The sequence below is a fragment of the Tenrec ecaudatus genome, chromosome 18, assembly GCF_050624435.1.
Source record: "Tenrec ecaudatus isolate mTenEca1 chromosome 18, mTenEca1.hap1, whole genome shotgun sequence".
NCBI classification, from domain to species: Eukaryota; Metazoa; Chordata; class Mammalia; order Afrosoricida; family Tenrecidae; genus Tenrec; species Tenrec ecaudatus.
The window spans coordinates 12,798,900-12,821,237 of record NC_134547.1 but is presented as its reverse complement, the minus strand read 5'-3'; the positions used below and the strand labels follow the sequence as shown (position 1 = coordinate 12,821,237).

The 22,338-nt window shown below is 56.4% G+C and overlaps 1 protein-coding gene across 1 annotated transcript in view; it reads right to left on the bottom strand.

Annotated features, from left to right (window-relative positions):
• NOVA2 (NOVA alternative splicing regulator 2) overlaps positions 1-20,860 on the bottom strand; it is a 38,131-nt gene extending 17,271 nt beyond the window's left edge. The window contains exons 1-2 of the mRNA XM_075537440.1: positions 20,770-20,860; positions 4,440-4,583 (exon numbers count right to left, since the gene is read on the bottom strand). Coding sequence (XP_075393555.1) covers positions 4,440-4,583; positions 20,770-20,854 — 229 coding nt within the window. The 5' untranslated portion in view covers positions 20,855-20,860. The remainder of the gene's footprint in view (positions 1-4,439; positions 4,584-20,769) is intronic.
• Between the last annotated feature and the right edge of the window lie 1,478 nt (positions 20,861-22,338).

The following is a 22,338-nucleotide window of genomic DNA, read 5'->3' as shown; positions in this document are numbered from 1 at the left end:
CTCAGCCTGTGCTCACCACCACCCCCTTTGTAATCCTTAACCTGGGGGGGGGGGACAGGGCTTTGTGGGGGGTGGGGTGCGGGACTGGGCTGAGCCTTGAAAGAGTGTCCAATCATCACAGCTGGCACTGAGAGAACACCATATGCCAGGCCCCTGGAGTACTTCACAGCCAGGCGCTCACTTACGAGGGGAGGCTCCACGCGTCCTCAAGTTACTGCTAAGGTCACTGAGGCACCAAGAGGGCAGGGGGTGGACGCAGCCCGGGCTGGGGGGCTGGGGTATGTGTGCAAGACCATACACCTCAGTCCGGTTGCCCACTTTCCATGATTCGGACTCCCCTGTGTCACAGAGGAGGCCCCTCCAGAGAACCTCCCTGACCTGCCCACTCTTCATGGGAGCAGATTACCAGGACTTTCTTCCGCATTCCCCTCGCCCCAAGCAGGGTCTAACTGCCCACCTCTCAGGCTTGCAGCCCAGCCCAAACCCAAGCCACAAGACAGGGCCTGGTGGGGAGGCCTGTCCTAACAACACTTCAGGTTTGACGCTTTTTTTTGACACGAACACAAGAAATCTGCGGATTCTTGGAGCAGCCGCCGCACTGAGGTTTCCCGCCTGGGTGGGCGCCTATCACAAATCAATACGGCTTTTGAGAAGAGTGGGTTCTGTCTGTGCTTGTCTTGGGGGCAGGGGGTGGGGAGATCTGGTCCATATTGGATCACTGGAGGGGTGGTGACTTTGGGCCCCTGATCCAAGCCACAGTATATATTTTTTCTTTTTTGGCCATGGTATTTTCAATGGCCCCCTAGGCATGGGAACGCCTCAGAAGGGGAGTTGATGCCTTCGGAGGGTGGCGAAGTTTCCTAAACATGCTGCAGACGCCAGAAGCCCAAGCCTGCCCGTGTTGGGAGAAGGACAGCCAGAATGCTCCTTCGAACAGAGGATGGCGAGACTCTGTCTCTTATACTTCGGACGCATGACCAGGAGGGACCCTGGAGAAGGACATCATGCTTGGGGAAGTCGAAGGAGCAGCAAAGAGAAGGCGGACCCTTCATGCAATGGACGGACACAGAGGCCGCACCAATGGGCTCAAGCAAAGCCGGGACTGGGGGTGGGCAGTGTCTCATCCTGCTGTATGGAGGAGAAGGGTCTCGCAGGGGCACCAAACCACCACCACCAGTGGGGCTGAAGTCCCTGAAACTGGCCCCAAGGTTGGCGGCTTACACTTGCCCAGCGGCAACACGAAGGAAGACCTGGCAGCCGGCTTCCATCAGGATGACAGCCAGGGACACCTCTGATACACGGGGCTGTCGGAGTCGGAGTGAACCCGGCTGCGGGCTTGGTTTGGGGTCTCTGTGTTAGATTCTGGAAAGATAGAACCTGTGTGGGGTGTGGGGGTTCACATGCCAGGGAGGGGTCTGTAATTCTCAGTCCCTTGCTTGGGGCTAAGGGCCGGCAAGGGCTGTGTGTGTGTGAGTGTGTAAGAGTATGCAAGTGTGTGTGTGTACAAGTGTGTGAGAGCATGTGTGTGTGTGTGTCTATCTACCAGGTAGAAAACCTACTGCCATCAAGTTGCTTCCCATGGACAGCGACCCTGTAGTATCCTAGATAGAGTAGGTTTACCCTGGGGGTCTCTAAGACTATCAGTCTTGACCCACGGGAGCAGACAGCCTCATCTTTCTCCCATGGAGTGGCTGGCGGCTTCAAACTGATGAACTTGCGCTTAGCAGCTCAATGTATGACCCACTATACCACCAGGGCATGGTGGACCCTTTGAACTTCCTTCCCCACCCTCACTTCTCATTGAGCTGCCAGCCTTTGCACATATGATCACACCCTTACACCCACCAGGGGCACCCTTTTATCCTTCTGGGCTGTGCCTTCAGAAGCCCTGCCCTGGGTGTCCCCAGCCTGAGTCAGCTGCTGTACCCACGCTCCCAGCCTAGTCAGCTCATGTCAGCCCTGGCTTCCGTCTCCCCCTGGGCCGTGAGACACACAAGGGCCGGGCTGGGACTGTCTCTGTCACTCTGGTGTCCCCAGCACAGGGCTGGTTCCAGGAGATGCTCAGAGGAATGAATGAATGGAGAGAGTCAGCCTGGAGGTGGGGGAAGCACCCTCTTTGTCTTTTGTAGGGGATCCCCATTTCCTGTGCTCCTCGGAGGTCTCAGGGGTGGGACTAGGACATAGGAGGCAGCAGGGTAGAGTACAGAGATCTGGAAGTTCTCTGTCCATTGGTGGTGGCGGTGGTGGGAGGGGGTGAAGGGGGCGGGGCGGGGAGGAATGCATGCTCATAGAGGGCATCTGGGAGAACCAGTAAGGATTCTACTCCGGGGTGCACTGGGAGATGACCAGGACTCATGCCACCGACTGATCTGTAAGCAGAGAGCCCCTGAGCCTGAGGATGGATCCCCGAAGCAGAGGCCTGGTCTGAAGCTTGTGGGCTGAGGGGTGCAGGAGAAACTGGGCCAGGGCAGCCACAGAGGGAAAGGGGGCACCTGCCCTTTGGACGTTTCTCTAAACCTCTTGCGAAAGCTGCTTATTGAGATGAGATGAGAGGCTTGGGGGGTGGGGGGGAGAGTACGCTGGGGAAGGTAGGAGTTGGGGGGAGAAGGGAGAGGGGATGAGAGAGAGGAAGAGGAAGGAGAGGTGGAGAGAGGGAGAGGAAGAGAGAGGAGAGGGAAAGAGAGGGAGAGGGAGAGGAGAGGAAGGGAGAGAGAGAGAAAGGGAGAGAGTGGAGGAGGGAAGTAGGGGGGAGAGAGAGAGAGAGAGAGAGAGAGAGAGAGAGAGAGAGAGAGAGAGAGAGAGAGAGAGAGAGACAGACCTGACTTTGGACTCCAGTTCTGCTGTTTGACCTACAAAGCCTCCTGAGGGATTCAGGATGAGCAGCACCAGCGCTGGACCACATGAGGCCCAGGTGCTGGACTCTGGTCTCGGGAGGGCTTCAAAAAAATCTGAGGACACAATCCCCTTTTTTTGCATTCTCCTCCTGAGGGGTAGGGGGGAGGCTAGGGAGAGTGGACGGGCCTGGAACCCTCTGTGGGCAGAGTGGCGAGTGATTCCCCCCGGGCGGTGGCAAATAACTGGTCCAGCTGCAAACCAAAAGGCTGGAGGTACAAGTGCATGCAGAGGTGCTGAGGGAGAAAGGCCTGGTTATCTGCTTCCAGAAAATCGGCCTCCGAAAACGCTCTAGAGCCCATACACATAGGCAACCGAGAGAGAAGGATGGAGCCAGGGGAGAGGCATGGAGTGGGTAGCATGGAGGGGGGAGGGAGGAAAGGGGCTTGGAGACTTCTGAAGAGGAGGGTGCTGAGACACAGGGGAAAGACTCTCTAAGGGAGGGCGCAGGAAGAAAGGGGGGGCAACCCCTCCAGAAAGGACTGCCTTGTGGGTGATGAATGGGCAGATGCGAGGGAGAGAGAGCAAGGAGAGGAGACACACACATTCAGAGAGAGACAGACATACACACACACACACACACACACACACAGAAAGGAGGGGTGAGTGGGAGTGGTGGAGGGAATTGGAGAGAGAAGGGAAAGCAGGCAGGGAGGGAGATGAATGAGCCGAGACTGGCAGATAGGGTTGGAAACTAAGACACAAACCGAAGCAGAGAGCTGGAGAGTCACACACAGACACACACACACATACACTCAGAGAGACAGAGAGGCGACACACACACAGAGACACAGACACACACTCAGGGAGAGAGAGAAGAGGAGACACATATTCAGAGAGACAGAGACACACAGAGGAGAGACACACACATGCACTCTGGGGTGTGTGTGTGGGGGAGAGAGACAGACAGACTCACAGACAGAAGCAGAGGGAGAGGGAGAGGCAGGGGGACACTGATGGGGGCCGGCAGAGATTAAAGGAACAAAACATGAAAAGTCCGAATGAAGCAGGAGACGCAAGAAGAACTAAGACGGAGGACTGTGTAGGACTGACACTGGCCAAGGGACACCAAAGCAGACAGGAGGACAGGAACCCCAAGGGCGGCCCAGAAACCTCCGGGGTTGGGGGAGGGGCGAAGGACGGGATGGGTGCACAAAACGCCGATGGCTGTCTGCCCCTCGGCCCCAGGGGCACCCCGACACCTGCCCTCCCGGCTCCCCAGCCCCCTTCCCCACCTCCAGCTCTTCCAACTGACCAGAGGGGGAAGGTGTGTGGGAAGGGGCACATCTGCCAGGGCGTCATGCAAATGAACTCATGAATATGCAGCAGGTCTATTGTCTGGCCCTGCCCCCACCCCCATCTGCTCCTGGCCGGCCCCTCAGGCTGGGGGGCAGCAAGGTCCCCTTAGAGGGGAGGGCCACCCCCACACCCCCCTCACTGCCCCTAGGAGAGCCCTTCCCCGCATCCAGGGCCCAGGTGGGCGGCCTCAGGGCGGAGCCTCGGGGGCAGAGGCGGAGGCGGGCGCAGGGTGGGGGGGGCTGGCTCACCCGGGTAGAAGTCTTTGGACTTGGACAGCTTGATGGTGGCGCCCGTCTCTTTCTGCAGCTGGACGATGGTCTGGCCGCCCTTGCCGATGATGGAGCCCGCGGCGTAGCTGGGGATCAGCACCTTCAGGAAGTATTCGCCTTCCTCTGGGGGGCGGGGGGGGGCGCAGGGAAGGAGGGGACAGAGTCAGGTGGGCGGGATTTTCACGTGCAGCAGGTGCAGCAGGTGTGGAGAGAGCAGACGTCCCTCCCCCAGAACACAAAGACCAGACCCCCCACTTGGCGGCGGTGGCGGAGGGGCAGCCAAGGAGCTTTAAACCCAACTCTTTTTTTTTGAAAAAAAAAAATCATTTTCTGTAGGGCCAGTACAACTCTCACCACCATCCATCCATCCACGGTGTCAAGCACATTTGTACATTTGTTGCCATCATCATTCTCAAAACGTTTTCTTTCTACTTGGGCCCTTGAGAACACCTTCTCATTTCCCCCCTCCCTTGTGAACCTTTGATCATTTATAAATTATTATTGGTTTTTTCCTGTCTTATATCGACCGATGTCTCCCTTCACCCACTTTTCAGTTGTCCATCGCCCTGGGAGGGGGTTATGGATAGATCATTGTGATCCGTTCCCCCTTTCTCCCTGCACCTTCCCCTTCCTCTCCTGGTATGGCTACTCTCAATATTGGTCCTGGGGGGTTTATCTGTCCCGGATTCCCTGTGTTGCATTGTGAGCTCTTATCTGTAGCTCTGGTCTAGCCTGATTTGTGAGGTAGAATTGGGGTCATGATAGTGGGGGTGTGGGTAGGCAGCACTGAAGAGCTAGAGGAAAGTTGTATGTTTCATCGATGCCACCCTGCACCCTGACTGGCTCCTTTCCTTCCCGCCACCCTTCTGTGAACCTCAACTCTTCAAGCCCCCGTCAGTGGATTCAGACGCAGTGACCCTGGAGCGCAGAGCACAACCGCACTGAGGGTGTCTGAGGCTGTAACCCTTCTGCCTGCAGTGTTATGAGGTGTCTCGGTGGCATAGCAGGTGACCCGTTGGACTGCTAACCACAAGGTCAGCGGTTTGAAACCACCAGATGCTCCTCGGGAGAAAGAGGAGGCTTGCTATTTCCCTGAAGAGTTACAGCCTCAGAAACCCGCGGGGGCGGTTCTACCCTGTCCTATCGGGTCGACATGAATCGGCATGGAGTTTGGAGTTCCTGAGCTTCATACTCTTTCAAGAAGCTGTATGAAGGGGTCGAGGCATGAGGAAGGTTGAGAACCGCTTCTCTGCAGGATCAAACTGACCACTAAGCTCAACCTCACCCCCACGGTGTGGATGCCGACTCATCAACCCTTTAAGACAGGGTCGGGCGGCCTCTTATAAAGCATCACAGACCCAGACAGCCTCATCTTTCTGCAGTGGATTGAACTGCTGGCCTTGTGATTGGTGGCCCATGGCATCATCCACCACGCTGCCACCAGGGTTCCATCAGATGGGTGGCAGCACCTGGAAAGGTTAGAGCAGAACATTTGTGGCCCGGCACGGGGGAGGGGCAGCACAAAAAAGGCAGGTGAGGCTTGCTGGGTGGTCCCCAGGTCAGTGAATTTCCCCTGCAGAAAGGGGTGACCCGCCATCTGCCCTGCTGTGGACCTGCTCAGCAATGACAAACAGCACAGTAAATATTAAAACTAAAAAGATCTATCCGTTTTTTTTATCTACGTTCATTCAACAAGCAGGTACTAAGTAAGCCCTTGCCACGTGCCTGGTACCTTCTTGGGAAAGGGCTAGGACAGAAGCAGACGAAGCTCTTTGCTGGGCCGAGCGAGTGAGGGAAAGGCGGCCAGAGAAGTGTCTGTAATTCAGCAGCTAGATCCTTCAGATCTGGGCCTGCAAACTTTTGAGACAAAAGAGCCAATCCTGCCCCTCACAACGATTTAAACATTATTCGAGAGCCATACATATGTTTTTACAAACAAAACCGCTGTCCTCTGTATAAATAGCCTTTAAGGGAAACTATGATAGTTTTCTTTTCATTTTCCAATTGTACTTCAGAGCCCATGTACTTATGAAAGAGCTGCATACAGCTCACGAGCCAGTATGGCAATCCCTGTTCTAGGACCACACACACTGATACACACACACTCACACACACACATACATCTCATCAAGACACACACTCACACGCACACTCTCACAAACACTCATACATATATAACTCATAAACACATGCATGCACACATACATACACACATTCATACACACACATACACAACTCAAATACACACACATACTCATACACACTAATACATATATATCTGATAAATACACACTCAAACACACGCACCCACACGCACTCTCAGACACGCATACGCACACGCATACACGCTCATAAATATATAGCTCATAAACACACATGCATGCACACATACACACACAACTGAAACCTACACACATTCATATATATACACACATACATACACTACTCATAAACGCACACACGCACACACACACTCATACACTCACATGCACACACACATACACACTCATACACATACTCACATACATTCATACACACACTCATACATACACAGCTCACACACACACACACATAGATGACAATCAATTTCCTCTCGGGTGTTGGAAAGTACAGAGAGACCAGAACAAGGCATGAAAAGGGGGAGCAGAGTGTGGAGAAGGAGACTGCTGGGTACCAACACTCCCCACACCCATCCATCCTGTCTCACGGGTTTCCAGGGCTGTAACTCCTTATGGCAGTAGACAGCCTCCTCTCCCTCCCTCATCTTGGCAGTTAGCAGCCCAGCACCTAACCCACAACGACACCAGGGCACCTGTGGGTGGAGTCCTGCCACCAGGAGAGCCCCCCACCCTGCCCCCAAGATCATGGCATGGCTCACAAAACATCCTTTCAGCCCCTGCAAGCTGGGTTACTCAGGGAGCCCCCACCCCCAGTGGCTCCGGTCTCACAGGGCTAAACAAGAAAGGGGGCTCAGCGGGGCCCACAGGCTTCAGCGGATGCATGTGTATGACTCCCCCACCTTCCACACTCATCTCCCTCAGCCCCCTCCCCACCGCGCCCATGGAGCTCCAGTCTCCCCAGCCGTCTCACCCTCCACCACCATGAAGCAGGGGATGGAACCCTATGGCCATGTGGAGGGCGCGTAAGCCCAGGGCTGTCCCAGGTGGTGGGAGGGGGTTTCTGGGGTGGAGCCAGACTCCCTGACATCGATCTTGATTGAAAGTATGTGCAGAAGGCCCCTTAGAAGCAGGATGGTAAGATGTCCTCTTACTTTAGCCCCATTATCATGAGGGACGGAACTCACTCGCTGCCATTGGGTTAATTCTGACTCATAGCGACCCTACAAGACAGGGTAGAACTGCCCCTGTGTTTTGTAAATCACTGCCCCTGTGTTTTGTAAATATTGGGGGCTGGTACACCTCTTATCATAATCGATCCATCCGTTGTGTCGAGCACATCTGTACATTTGTTGCCATCCTCATTCTCCAAACGTTTTCCTTCTACTGAAGCCCTTGCTTGTCTCTCCTCACGGGGGTAGAAAGTCTCAGCTTTCTCCCTCGAAGCCGCTGGGGGTTTTGAACTGCTGATCTTGTGGTTAGCAGCCCAACACGCAGCCATTATGCCACCAGGGCTCCTCGATCCTACCACAGACCCCACCAAACTCACTGCCCTCGAGCTGGTTCCACCCATACTGACCCTAAAGGGCAGGGTGGAACTGCTCCCATGGGTTTCCGAGATGGTCACTCTTCACGGGAGTAGAGAGCCCGGTCTTCCTCCCACAGAGGCGCTGGTGGTTTTGAACTGCTGACTTTGTGGTTAGCAGCCCAGTGTGTAAGCACTATGCCCCGGGGACCCCAGTTGGGAGGGAGCAGGCCCTGGAGAAGGACCCCATGCTGCTAGAGAGCGAGTGATGGAGGGAGATCCTACAGGAGATGCAATGACACCGGGGCGGCCACAGCAGGCTCACCCAGGCCCACTACCGGGAGGATGGTGCAGGAGCAGGCACGCAGGGCACAGGGTGGCTGATCAGTAGGAACCAATCCCATGGCACCAAGCTGCCACCGCCACCGCCGACTGCACCTAGCCCGCCCCTGGCTGTCCTTTACCAATACCAACTCCTGTTACCCTCCCTACAACCAACACCAAACTCACTGCTACCAAGCGGTTCCAACCCACAGCCACACTATCGAGCTGCCCCTAGGGGCTTCCCGGACGATAGCTCTTTCAGGGAGTTGAAAGCCTCGTCGTTATGCCAAGAAGCGGATGGTGGTTTCGAACGATTGACCTTGGGGTTAGAAATGCAAATGCGTAACCGCTATGACACGAGTTCCAGCCCCTTCCCCCAACCCCTATCCCCACCACCTTCTTGCTGGCTGCCCAACATGCAACCTCGATACCACCAGGGCTCCTTGATCCTACACACACAGACAGACAGACACACACACACGACTCAAACCGACTGCCCTCTGGTTGATTTTGACTCCTCGCTGGGGAAGAATACTGAACGGACAAGCACTGCTAAAAGGACACATCTGTCTGTCTTGGAAGAAGTACAGACAGTGCGCTCCTCAGAGGCAAGCATGGCCAGACTTCGTCTTACACACTTCAGACATGTCATTCGGAGAGACCAGTCCCTGGAGCAGGACGTCATGCTTGGCCAAGCAGAGGGGCAGCACAGAGGAGGCAGGCCCTCAAAGAGACGGATGGGCATCATCTGCAACAGTGGGCTCAGGCAATAGGTAGGACAGTTGTGGGGCTGGCACAACAGAACAAAACACCTCCCGGTCCTGTGCCAGCCTAGACTCGATGGCACCTAATGACTGCAACTAAGCAAGCCCATAGGGCAGGGTAGGACTGCCCCTGTGAGTTTCTGAGACTCGCTCCCTACAGGAGCAGAGGAAAGCCTCGTCTTTCTCGAATGGAGCGGCTGATGGTTTCACATGGCTGACCGTGCAGTTAGCAGCCAACCCACTGTACAGATCAGCAAACCGAGGTGAGGGAACTGCCAGGGTCACGTTGGTAGAAAGGAGCCAACGGGAGTCCTTGGGCGGTGCAACACGGCAAACACGTTCGCCTGCTGACTGAATGGTCGGAGGTTCAGGTGTAGCCAGGGGTGCCTGACCTTCCACTCTTGGAAACCCTCTGGGGGCACAGTCCTACAAGAACAGGTGGGATGGCCGAGAGCTGGAGCAGGGCTACTGGTTTTCAGGTCAGGGAGTCTCTTAGCCATCTGGAGACGCCATCCCTGGGCTAAGCAGGAGGGAGGGGAAGGGCAGCTTGTGGCTCGGGAGAGGATCAGCAAGTGCAAAGGCCCTGGGATAGAGCTGCAGGTCGGAACACCGGGAAAATGGGGAAGGAACAACAACAACAAAAAAAAAAAAACACAAGCGAACTTGGGGCCAGAGAGTGGACTCCAATTCCTAGTGACCCTATAGGACAGGGTCCTACTGTCCCTGTGAGTTCCTGAAACTGTGACTCTTTACTGGCGTAGAAAGCGTAGTCTTTCTCCCAAAGAGCGGCTAGTGGTTTCGAACTGCTAGCCTTGTACAACACTGGCGCTCCCGCCCCTCACCCATCAGCCCCAGACCCAAAGTCGGTGCAGAAGACCTAGAAGTGGGACCAAGCTGGGGCTCGTACGGCTCTGGCCACTCTTTGTGATGGATCAATGCCATTTTCTCGGTCACGTGGCCAACACCCTCCTGCTGCCTGTGAGTCAATTTCAGCTAATCCTACTGGACAGAGTAGAACAGAGCAGAACTGCCCCTGGGTGGGTTTCTGAGACTAACTCTTTATGGGAACAAACAGCCTCTTCTTTCTCCCTTGGGGCAGCTGGTGGTTTTGAACCATTGACCTTGCGGTTAGCAGCTTAGTGCTTTAGTCCATATACCATCAGGGGGCTCCTTAGCCATGTGTCCAGTACTCTGAGAACTCAGTTCGACCAAGTCCTAACCTCCTTCTACCTTCTCACCAAACTATGGTCTTTACCTCTCACCAAGGCGAAGATTCTGCAACCTTTGTAGCCTGGTTCCGTTTACGGTTGTCACCTGCTCGTTGTTCCCTGTCCCCATCTTCCCCGGGCCCCCTGCACATCCCTTTGCCTTGAACTCCTCTCTGCCTGTTCCAACAGTGGCCTCTCCAAACCTTCCCTGGACCCGGGTCAGGGACCAGCCCTCTCGTTTCATGCTCTCAGCAGCTGGCCACAGAAGTCTGCTCGCTCCTGCCCCAGGGAATTCCAGAGCACTCAGCACACTGTCCCCCAACAGACAAAGGAAAATAAGAAAAAGATAGGAGCCAGGTCCTTCTGCCTCTCAGGTTAAGCTGCCTTCTTCCCGCCAACCCCAATGAAAGCTTAATTTTTCAAGGATCCCGTTGCTCTAAGGGATCCACGGTGACTCGGGTGACCCCACGCGTGTCCGGGTTCTCAATGGCTGGTTTCTCTGCATGGAGAGCCTGCAGGTCTTTCTTCCCTGGCGCACCTGGGGACTGAGGGTCTTGGACTTCCCACTTTGGGGTCAGTGGCTGAGAGCGGGACCCATTTCATACCGCCCCGGGACTCCCCACTTTTTCAGTGTCTCTGGGGACACAGAGAAGAACAAAAGGCTTCTCCAGTTAAAGGGGTTGAGATGGGGCCCGGAGGCTCTGCTCCCCTAAGAGTCTGGGTCTGGGTTTCTCAGGCTAATAGCCTGGGAACTGGGCCTGAGGAGCTAGATGTTGTATGGGGAGGTGGGGCGGGGGTCTAGAATTAAGGGGTTTCCTAAGCCTAAGCCAATCTTCTTAAACTTGCCTAATCAGACCATTAAGCCTATTAGGCAATTAACCCTCCAGGGTACCCTCCCATCCATCATCGACTCCTCCAGAATTCACCTGCCTTGGGGATTCCCCCTCCCACCCTACTCTGGTCTCTAAACCAAGGACCCAGGCGGGGGTGGGGTCCATATCTCAGCCAGGTCCTGGAAGATTGAGGGTTTTTTTTGTTTTGGTTTTGTTTTGGTTAACCCTCACATCCATCTTCCCTGGGGGAAAATGCCTGTGGGTCCCCACTGTATGCAACCCCTCCTCTCTGACCCAGTTCCCCCCACCCCCCGTTTTTTTTTGTCTGAGAACCTAAGAGTCAAAGGGCAGAAACGGGGCCGGAGGCCTCAGGCAAATCCCATCACTTCTCTGGGCCTCAGCTTCCTCATCTGTGAAATGGGAACCATGATGGACAATTCCCCGCCCCCCCCACCCCACGGCCAAAAACAAAGAAGCTTACCAGACCCGTTTGCCATCGGACTCCTGGCCCCACCTCTGTAGTAACAGATCGGAACTGCTTTACAGCCAGAGGTGGTTTTGTTTTTAAACAAGAACAGTATTGTGGTTCAAGTGCAAGTTCACAGAGCAAGTACCTTTTCCATTCGCTGACAGATACACCTGTTTTGACTCTCGACCTTGATTCAGTCCATACACGTTAACAGCACTCTTCCCACTTCCTCCCTCTGCTCCCTATTTCCATCCAGCCTCCTTTCCGGGTGATGGGCTGGGCTGCTAACTGCCAAGTCAGCAGTTCAAAACCACCAGCCGCTTAGAGGGCGAAAATTGAGGCTTTCTGTAGAGATTGACAGTCTGGGAGACCCACAGGGGCAGTGCCACTCTGTCCGATAGGGTGGTCGCCACGAGTCCGAATTGGCTCGACGGCACTGCGTTTCAGTTGGCTAAGACCCCGTGGGCACAAAACGCTTACCACTGTCTGGCGAATGCTACACACAATACCATCCAGTGGACTCCAACTCACAGAGACCCTACGGGACAGAGAATGGCCCTGAAGATATCTGGGGCTATCAGTCTTTACAGAAATCTCATCTTTCTCCCTGGTGGTGGCTGGTGGGTTTGAACCACTGACCTTGTGGATAGCAGCCCAATGCTTACCCGCTCCTTGTAAGCAGGCTCCTTGGGAGAGGCCAACTGCTCTGCAAAGGGACACCAAGCGTCTAAGGTTCGAGGGTTTGGTTGGAAGAGGAGGAGAGTCCTGAGGAGGGGAGATCCACTTTCTGGTCACTCGGCCCTCGAAGGGGCTGAGAGGAGGGGGGATGGCCCCTCTCTGATAGAAGTGGCTACCCTGTTGCCCCTTCCCCTGCAACAGACACCTCATGCCCATCTTTCATCGTGGCACCGTGGGTTAAGTGTGGGACTTCAAACTGCAAGATCAGCGGTTCGAATCCACCAGCCCCTCTGAGGGCCTTGGAAACCACACGGAAGCAATACTTCCCCATCCTATAGGGTCACTAAGGGGCCCCGCTGGCACAGTGGGGAAGGTGCTAGGCTGCCGCTACGAGGGGGGAAGAGGTGAGCACCTGAGTCTATCAAGATGACCGTCTGGGAAGTCCCGGGGGGCAGCGATGGGTTGGAATCGACACCATCAACCCCAAGAGTGGGTTTTGGTTTGGGGCTCATCTCCCTGCACGTTTATTCCCTTCCTTCCCTCCCTGGTGGCGTAGCAGTTCCCCTTGGGCTGCTAACGGCAAGGTCCACAGTTCGAAACCACCGGCCGCTCCACGGGCGAAAGACCGGGGCTCGCTACTCCTGTGAAGAGTGACCGTCTTGGAAACCCACAGGGGCAGTTTTACTCTGTCCTAGAGGGCCGTTAGGGGTTGGAATCGACGCGATGGCAGTGAGTGAGTGGACACTGGTGGTCCTTGAATCAGACTAGGGGGACAGGCTGGCTTTCTGAGGCCTCCTGCTCAGGCGATTCCCCCCTCCCCCCACCCTTTCACCCCCTGGTAGGCAGACGGTCAGAACACCACAGACAGACAGGAGTTTGCCTCAAGGACCTCTGTCTACCATATTCCCACTCGAATCTCCTCCCCTCCTCCCCTGTCTAGGGCCATTTCCCTCCTATGACTCTTCAACGCCCCCAGGAAGAAGCCAGAACCATAAGTCCGCACCACTTTCTTATAGCAAAGATCAGACCATGTGACCTTGGATGACACCCCCCCCGCAGCCCCCTAGACATCACCTGCTCTCCCACCTTGATTGAAAGGACCCCCAAGCCCCTGCCGGTGAGAAGGGGCTTCCTTCCACTCAAACTGAACACAGAGGCCCACTCGCCCTTCCGCCTCCCTTAGTCTCCGCGTCGGAAGACAGCCAGTTCACCTCTCACCAACCTGCTTCCCTTTTGCTGCCGTTTCAAGCAGTTCCACCTTGGGGGAAGAGGCCCTCTTTCCTTCGCAGTCACTAGAGGGGTGTCTAAGAAGCCCTTGGGCACCGCAGTGCTTATCGCAAAGGCAGCAGTTCAAATCCACCAGCCGCTCCGAGGGAGAAAGAGGAGGCTTTCTGGTCCCCTAAAAGAGCTGTAGCCTCAGAAACCCATGGGGCCAGTTCGACTCTGTCCTGCGAGCGTCGCTGTGAGTCAGAACGGACTTGATGGCTGTGAAAGGCCACTGAGTAGGTCCCAGCCCATAGCGGTCCTGGGTACCACGGAACGCCACTAGGCCCGGTCCTGCACCATCCTCACTATCTTTCCTGTGCCTGCGCCCCTGGAAACAGCCACGGCGTCCAGCCATCTGGTGGAGGGAGGGCTGCCCTCTTTCTCACTGCCCCTCTACTTGGTGGCAGTGACGGTGTTTTGTTTTGGGATGAGTCACCCCTTCTCCCTTGCCCGGCTCCCAGGAATACCTCTGGAGATTCCCAAACGGCTCCCCACTCCCCGATATTTGGATAGGGTGGTGGTGCGATGAGGGGGAGCAATTTTATTGTCAGGGACAGCCCGGTAAGGCGGCCTTTGTCCTGGAGGTGAGAGGACAAGAACGTCAAAAAGCAGAGTTCAAAGTATTTCAGCGACTAGTGGGAATCGAGTCGATGGCAGCTGGCTTGCTTGGTTTTGAGACTGTTTCCTGTCATGGTGTCAGCTGTCAAGGTATGTGACAGGAGTGGCATCGTCCTTGTGTGTGACCCTGTCTGTGTGTGAGAGGGGGTTGGGGCTGGTTAGGGTGACTTCCCTGGGGGTGATTCATCATTGCGTGGGAAACCTCACCGCCATGGGAGTCAATTGCAACTCCTAGCGACGCTATAGTACAGGCTAGAGCTGCCTCGGTGGGTTTCCGAGACTCACAACTGTTTACGGCAGAGCCCTTTCTCCCGAAGAGCACCTGGTGGTTTTGAACAGCTGACCTTGCAGATCGCAGCCGAACGTGTAGCCACTCTGCCACCGGGGCTCCTCCAGGAAGAGGCTATCGTATGACCCAACCCACTGCTGGAGTCAATTCCAACTCAGAGGGGCTACCGATGAGTTTGGAGGCTGTAAATCTGGACGGGGAGCAGACAGTTTTAACTTTCGCCCGAGGAGTGGCTGATGGGATTGAACCACCTAGTCTGGTCTAACGATTACCCAACCCGATAGCGCCACCAGGGCTCGGGTGGCCATGAAGATGATGATGATGAAGGCTATGGAGATGGCCCTCGCCTCTCGGCGACCCATTCATTATACAATAGAACCAAATGTTGTCTGGCCCTGGGCCACCTCTCCATGAATCAAACCACTATGGTCTACAGCAGCAGTTCTCAACCTGTGGGTCGAGACCCTTTTGGGGGGGCGAGTGACCCTTTCACAGGGGTCACCTAAGACCCTCGGAAAACACATCTTTCCCATGGTCTTAGGAACCGAGACACCGCTCCTGTCTCTGTCTCTAGGCGGGTCCGCCCACATGCAGATAGGCCCACCTAGTAGTACCCGGCACGAAGACTGTTACCCATGCTACACCATGCTTCAAGACAACATTTCATCGATTTGTCATAAGAACTAAATATTTCACAATAGATAAAGACATTGTTTTTGTGATTCACCACGATGTTTTCATGATGTCCCATCTGTAACCATGCAAATACATCCTGCCCAAAATGACAGTGATGAAGTAGCAACGAAAATAATTTTATGGTTGGGGGGTCACTACATGAGGAACTGTTTTAAAGGGTCACGGCATGAAGGAGGTTGAGAACCACTGATCTACAAGGACTGCATTGGCCGAATTTTGGAAATCAATCACCATGCCTTTCTAGCTGGTCTTAGTCTGGAAGCTCTGCTGAAAGTTGTTCGATGTCATCAAGATGCACTGCCACCGAGTCGATGCCGACTCGCTCGACTCTGTAGCAAGGAGAACCGTCCCTGTGGGCTTCTGAGGCTGTGATGTTTGGCTGGAGCCGAAAGTCACATCTTTCTGTGAACCGAGGACCTACCTCGTGGGCCTAGCCCAATGCATAACCACCAGAGGTCCTTGTTCAGTATCATCACAATGCATACCCATTGACCGCTAAGATAGGTGAATGGCTGAGTCTGAGGTGCTGGGATTCCAACTTGGGTGTGTGTGTCTGTCTGTCTCAATGCCGTTTAGTCGATTCAGGCTCATAATGAGATGTCCCTGTGGGTTTCCAAGTCTGTAACTCTTCAGCGGAGCAGAAAGCCTTTCTCCAGTGGAGTGGCTGGTGGTTTGCAACTGCCGACCTTGTGGCTGGCGGCCCAACGCGTAACCACTATGCCATCGTGGCTGCCCTGGTTTCTTTGAGTGGACGGCTAGAAAATCTATTGCTGAACCAGAATCATTCGACCATGGAGCTGATAGAAAGGAAGCCCAAGCCCCACTGCTGCCGAGTCCAGTCTGACAGCGATGGCTTTCTGAGTAGTGACTACTCACCAGGTGTTCAGTGTGCTATCCCCAATGAGCTCTACCCGACACCCCATCCCAGAGAGCTGCATCTTCTCAAACTTACTGCCATCGGCGTGATACTGACCCATCGCGGCGTCCCGGGACCTCTGTGGGTCTCCAAGACTGGAGCCCTTTATCAGGGCAGACAGCCTCATCTTTCTCCTGGGGATCGGCCGATGGTTTCGAACTGTTAATCTTGCGGTTAGTAGCCCAACTTGCTACCCACAACGCAATGAGGCTCTGCCTCTTCTTGGCTGGTGGACCTTGGGCAAGTTACTTAACCTCTTTGTGCCTCGGTTTTTCATGGGTCACGGCAGCCTAATCGCTGTGGTTGTCTTTCATGCGCTGTCTGGAACCTCTGCGCACCATAAATTCGAGCTACCACCATCCTCATTATCACAACGATGATCATTACAGTGCTGGTGGCAGAGCAGGCTAGGCTGTGGACTGCTCACCGGATGGTTGGTGGGTCGAGCCCACCCACTAGCCACTCGAGGGAGTCACCCAGGAATCTGCATGGGCTTTGTTATCATTCGTCACTCCATCACTCCAACAAACAAACAAGCCAAACTCATTGGCATCAAGTCCATGCTGACTCACAGAGACCCCCTTGTGGGTTTCTGAGACTGTTTACGGAAATAGAAAGCCCAATTTTGTTCCCTCAGAGCTGCGGGGAGGGGGCGCGGGGGTGGGGTTTGAACTGCCGACCATGAGGATCACAGGCCAACACGTAACCACTATACCACCGGGGCTCCTTCACAGAACGTTGACAGAACTAAATGAAATGTTGCCTGTGCAGCATTCACAACACCGGGAACTATTACTACAGGTAAGGAGCTCTGGTGGCACTGAGAGTTGAGCGTTGGGCCGCTCACCACAAGGTCGGAGGTTCAACCCCACCAGCTGCTCCCCGGGGGCCAGTTGAGGCTGTCTGCTCCTGGAATAGTCTTGGGAAGTCCAAGGAGCCATGCTGCGCTGTCCTGTGGAGTGGCTACGAGTCTGACTTGTCTTGGCGGGACCTGTATTACTCGTTGATGGTCATCTCCCCATTTGGCAGATAAGCAAGCTGAGGGCTCAGACGAGAAAAGGCTGGAGGAGGCTCAGGGTCTCACAGCCATCACGGTTTTTTGTAAATCATTTTATTGGGGGCTCGTACAACTCTTATCAGAGTCTATATAGCCACCCATTGTGTGCAGCACATTTGTACATGTGTTGCCATCATCATTTTCAAAACATTTTCTTTCTACTTGAGCCCCTGGTATCAGCTCCTCATTTGCCCCTCCCTCCCCCACCTTCCCTCCTACACAAATCCTTGGTAATTTATAATTATTATTTTTTCATGTCTTACACTGTCCTATGTCTCCCTTCACCCACTTTTCTGTTGGCCATTCCCCAGGGAGGGGGTTATATGCAGATCATTGGGATGGGTTCCCCCTTTCTTCCCCCACCTCCTCCTTCCCCTCCTGGTATAGCTAGTCTCATGATTGGTCCTGAGGGGTTTATCTGTCCTGGATTCCCTGTGTTTCCAGCTCTGATCTGCACCTGTGTACATACTCTGGTCTAGTCGGATTTGTAAAATAGACTTGGATTTGTAAGGTAGACTTGGGATCATGATAGTGGGGGTGGGAGGAGGAAGCATTAAAGAACTAGGGGAAAGTGGTATGTTTCATGGGTGCTATACTGCACCCTGACTGGCTCATCTCCTCCCACAGTGTCTTCTTAAAAAGAGCCCTCCCCAGCGTTGAGATCAAGGTCCTGTCCCTTAGACTCCTCCCCCCTTGCATCTCTGGGGGTCTCCCCACAGGGAGTTGGGAAGGGGTGGGAGGAAAAGGCTGGGAGGAGTTGGACCCCGAGGGCTTGTCTTGGTCTCTCCCTACTGCCACCTCACCCACTACGGTGCTATGGAGGGAGGCAGGATAACATGGTGGTGAAGTCCCTAAGTCTGGGACCCGGCAGGGCAGTGAGGGTTGGAAACATTCCAAGCTTCACCATTCCTGAACTGTGCGACCTTGGGCAAGTATTTCCATTTGCCTTGTGTCTCAGTTGTCCTTACCGGTCCAGGGGGAGCCCCAGCCCCTCTCCCCTGGGGTGGCGGTGAGAAATTAACCCATAGCTCAAAGCCTGACTCAGAGGAATGCTGAGGGAGTGGATATCATCATCATCTTCATCTCATCCTCTCTGCAGCTACACTGAACGGCTCAATGCGAGCAATCGGATGGTGAGCATTTGTCCCTTTAAGGGAAGCATGACGTCTCTGGGTGGCACCGAGCTCTCAGCCGCTAAGCTAAAGGTCCCGAGCCCCCAAGGAAGTAAGACCTGGTGTGGACTTCTAATAAAAACAGCCATGGAGAACCCTAAAGGGCCCAGGCAAATGGGCCTCTGACGTGCAGGCCCCCCCACCCCTCGGAGTCGGAACTGGGCAGCTGGGTTGTTCTTGGCTCTCTGGACTAGGATAGGCAGCCTGGTTGAACTCAGGGTCCTCCTGGGGTCCCCAGGTCCTGGCCTGGCCCCAGACTGGGGCAGGAAGGGGAAAGGAAGTGGCCTGGGGCTGGGACACAGTCTCTGGGGGTGTGCTGGGTGGGGGTAGGGAAGCAGGAAGACGGGCAGGAAACTCCCTCCCACCCCTCCCCCAACTTCCCTTTCCTCCAATTTCTGCTGGACACCCTCATAAGCAGGAGGACCCAGGGGGTCCCCCCACCTGCATGGGGGTTGGGCTAGGAGGAAGCTACTGGGCTGGCTGTCCTCAGGCAAAGGGAAGGGAGAGGGCTCCCTGGCACATCCCTCTACTCGGTGGCCTGTGGGATGGGAGGGGCCGGCTCATTCCAGGCCACCTCTCTATCCGGAGGAAAAAGCCCGGAAAGCCAAAGGAGGTGGGGATTTTAGCCAAGGTGACCGGTGTCGGGAGGGGCCGTCCGCTCAGGGGTCTCCCTTCAAGCCCTGACAGGTCACTGTCTCTCTGAGTCCCCCACCCCTCAACCGGAGCTTGTCTTTCATTCTCACACACGAGCGCGTGCACACAGGTGCGCGCGCGCACACACACACACACACACACACACACACACACACACACACACACACCCTCCTGGGTCTCTCCCACAGCTCCAGCCACATACTTTTCGTGGGATCCAAGGTGCACGGCGCTTGAGTACACGCACGCACGCACACACATGCACACACCTGCATACCTCCATCTTCTCTCCTCACAGTCATGTCACACACACCCCTCATTATGCATAGATGCACTCTTGGGGGATCACACATCATCGTCCCTCTGTATTCTCTGGTGACCCAAACACCCATTGCTCTCTCTCTCTCTCTCACACACACACACCTCCCCTTGTTACACTCTCTTGGGGGATGCACACACCCCTGCGCACACACCCTTTTTACACCCCTTGGGTGACACACACACATACACACGCGCACACATACTCCACAGCCCAGTCACACAAACGCCCACCACTCCCTGGCCTGCTTACACAGCCTCCCTCGTGCACCTCACCCCTGCACCTCAGCCTTTCCCTGGCGTGGCATACACCCACCTTCCCTGGGTGCACACACCCCCCTCTGATGTCATCTTGCACACCTCCATGTGTCACACCCAGCCACAGCCTCTCTGGAGTCACACCCACCCACACCCTTCTCTTGTCACACCCCCTCCCCTGCTCCTCCTGGCCTCTGGGGCCCAGACTGGGCCTGGGTGTCACACACACAAGTCCTCCTGCCCCTGCCCCACATGGGCCCTCCTGCTCACACATACACACACAGACCTGAGCCTTTCTGTGGGCCCTTTCCCACCCCCCACACTCCCCCATGCATGTCACACCCCCCCTCTCGCTCATGTGTCACAGTCCTCGCTAGCGTGACATGCACACACCTACTCCTCTAGGGTCTCCAGCACGGAGCCCAGTCCCTCTTTCTTTTACACACACACGCACACGCACACACACACGCACACACACACACACCCTCTTCATCGTCAGAGCCCTGATCTGTAATGTCACAATATCACAACCCAGGACTCACACCTGTGCGTGTGAGAGCTCACACACACATGTCTCAGCCACATATTCTCCCACTTAGCTTTCCACACCCACTCTCTCCTCCAAGTCACCCAACACACCCACCCGGCCGGCCCCACGCACGGTCCCGCCAAGGGCCCCCACCTGCCTCTCCAGCCCGCAGAGAGGCCTCCTCAAGCCCCGTCCCTCTCCTCCTCCACCGAGCACAAATTTGGGATCCTCTGGGATCCTCTGCAGAAGCCAGCCAGGGGAACACCCCTGCCCCGAAAGGGTCACATCACACACCCCTCAAGGACACAGAAACACTCGCCCTGAAGGACCCACGCCCGCATCCTCCGTACCCCCCAAGGGCACCGACCACCCCCGGCCCTCCCCCAAGTCTTCTCCCGGCAGACAAAGCTCGCCGCTCCCGGCTGCGGCGAGAGGGGGTGAGGGCCGGCCCCCCCCCAAGCCCCTCCTCGGTCCTTCGCCTCTGAGAGGGGCGCCCAGCCGCTCCTCAGACCCCCTGCACCTGCCACTTGGCGTGGGGAGGTGGTGGTGGTGGTGAAGAAAGGCGAGGCCCCTCTGCCCCCCCCTCCCACCCCGTCCCCCCAAGCCGCAGCCCCTCCTCACCTCCCGTGTTGCTGCGTTTGGTGCAAACCACCTCGGGGGGCGTTTCGAGGGGCCTCTTGCGGGAATCCAGGGCCTCGGGCTCCATGGGGGGGGCCTGGGGCGGCGGCTGCTGCTGCTGCGGCTGCGGCTGCGGCGGCGGCGGCGGCGGCTGCTGTGGCGGCGGCGACGGCTGCTGGGGAGGCTGGGGCTGCGGCGGCGGCGGCGGCGGGGGCGGCGGCGGCTGCGGGGCCGCGGAGGCCGTGAAGAGGCCGTGCACCGCGCCGGCAGCCATCATCCTCATGGTGGGGGGGCGGGGGGCGGGGGAGGGGAGCAGGGGGCGGGGGAGGGGGCGGCGGCGGGTGGGGGAGGGGGAGCCCCGGAGAGCGAGGGAGGGAGGGAGGGAGGGAGTGGGGGAGAGGAAGGAGGGAGGGAGGGAGGGGGCAGCTGGTGCTGGGGGGGGCCGGCTGAGCTTGGAGAGCGGATGTGAGCAGGGGGAGGGGGGGGAAGGACGAGGGGGTCCCCGAGGGAGCCCGGGAAGAACTGAGGGGTGGGGTCTCTCTCAAGATCACGGAGACCCGGGACTGGCCGCGTCACTGAGGGAACCGGATTCCCCCTCCTTTTTGGCGCCCCCCCCGGGCGTTAGGCCGAGCCCCCCAGGCCCTGTTCGGGCGGGGGGCCGGAGGAGCGGGGCCGGAGGTGGGGAGCGGAGGCGGCCGCTAGTGGGGACCCGGAGGGCGGCGGGCGCGGGCAGCAGCGGCGACAGGGCTGGTGGTGGCTGCTCGCCCGAGCATCTTCTTCCCGGAGGCTCCCCCAGCGCCCGGCCCCGCCCACCGGCTCGAGGCCCCGCCCATGTCACAGAGGGCCACGCCCTTCGGCGTCCCCATTGGTCATTTCTAGAAGCTTGGAACCTATCCCCGCCCTGGCCACACCCCTTCCCCTCCTGGCCCCACCCCTCCTCACTCCCCCCTCCCCCACCCGCAGCTGCCAGAGGGACCCTGCTCTCCCAGGCTAACTACAATGGGCACTGGGTGCATCCACGCCCCGGCCACACCTCACCTTTAAGGGACATTTAGTGAGCACTTACTACCTGCAAGGTCCAGGGCTGAGGAAGCGCTTCCCAGACCCCATCTCTTTCACTGCTCAGAGCCACCCCCTCTGGACCGTGCTCTGTTCACCCCTATTTTACAGGTGAGGGCTTAGTGGTTATGCATTGGGCTGCTAATGGCAAGGTCAGTGGTTCAAATCCACCAGTCAAGAAAGATGGGGACTTTCTGAGAGCCTCAGGAGACTCACAAGGGGGCAGTTCTACCCCATTCTGTGGGGTTGCTATGAATCAGCATCGACTCAATGGCGGTCAGTTTGGTTTTTGAGTCCCAAACCCCAAGGAGTCCTGGTGGCGCTGTGGGTGAGGTATTGAACGGCTAATTGCCAGGGCTGAAGTTCAAATCCACCAAGGTAGAAGGATGAGGCTTTCTGCTCCTTAGAAACCCACACGGGCAATAGGATCCCTGTGAATTGGAATCGATTCGATGACAGTGAGTTTGTTTGTTCCCCAACTCTGGGACTCAGCAGAGAACTAAACAGGGCGCT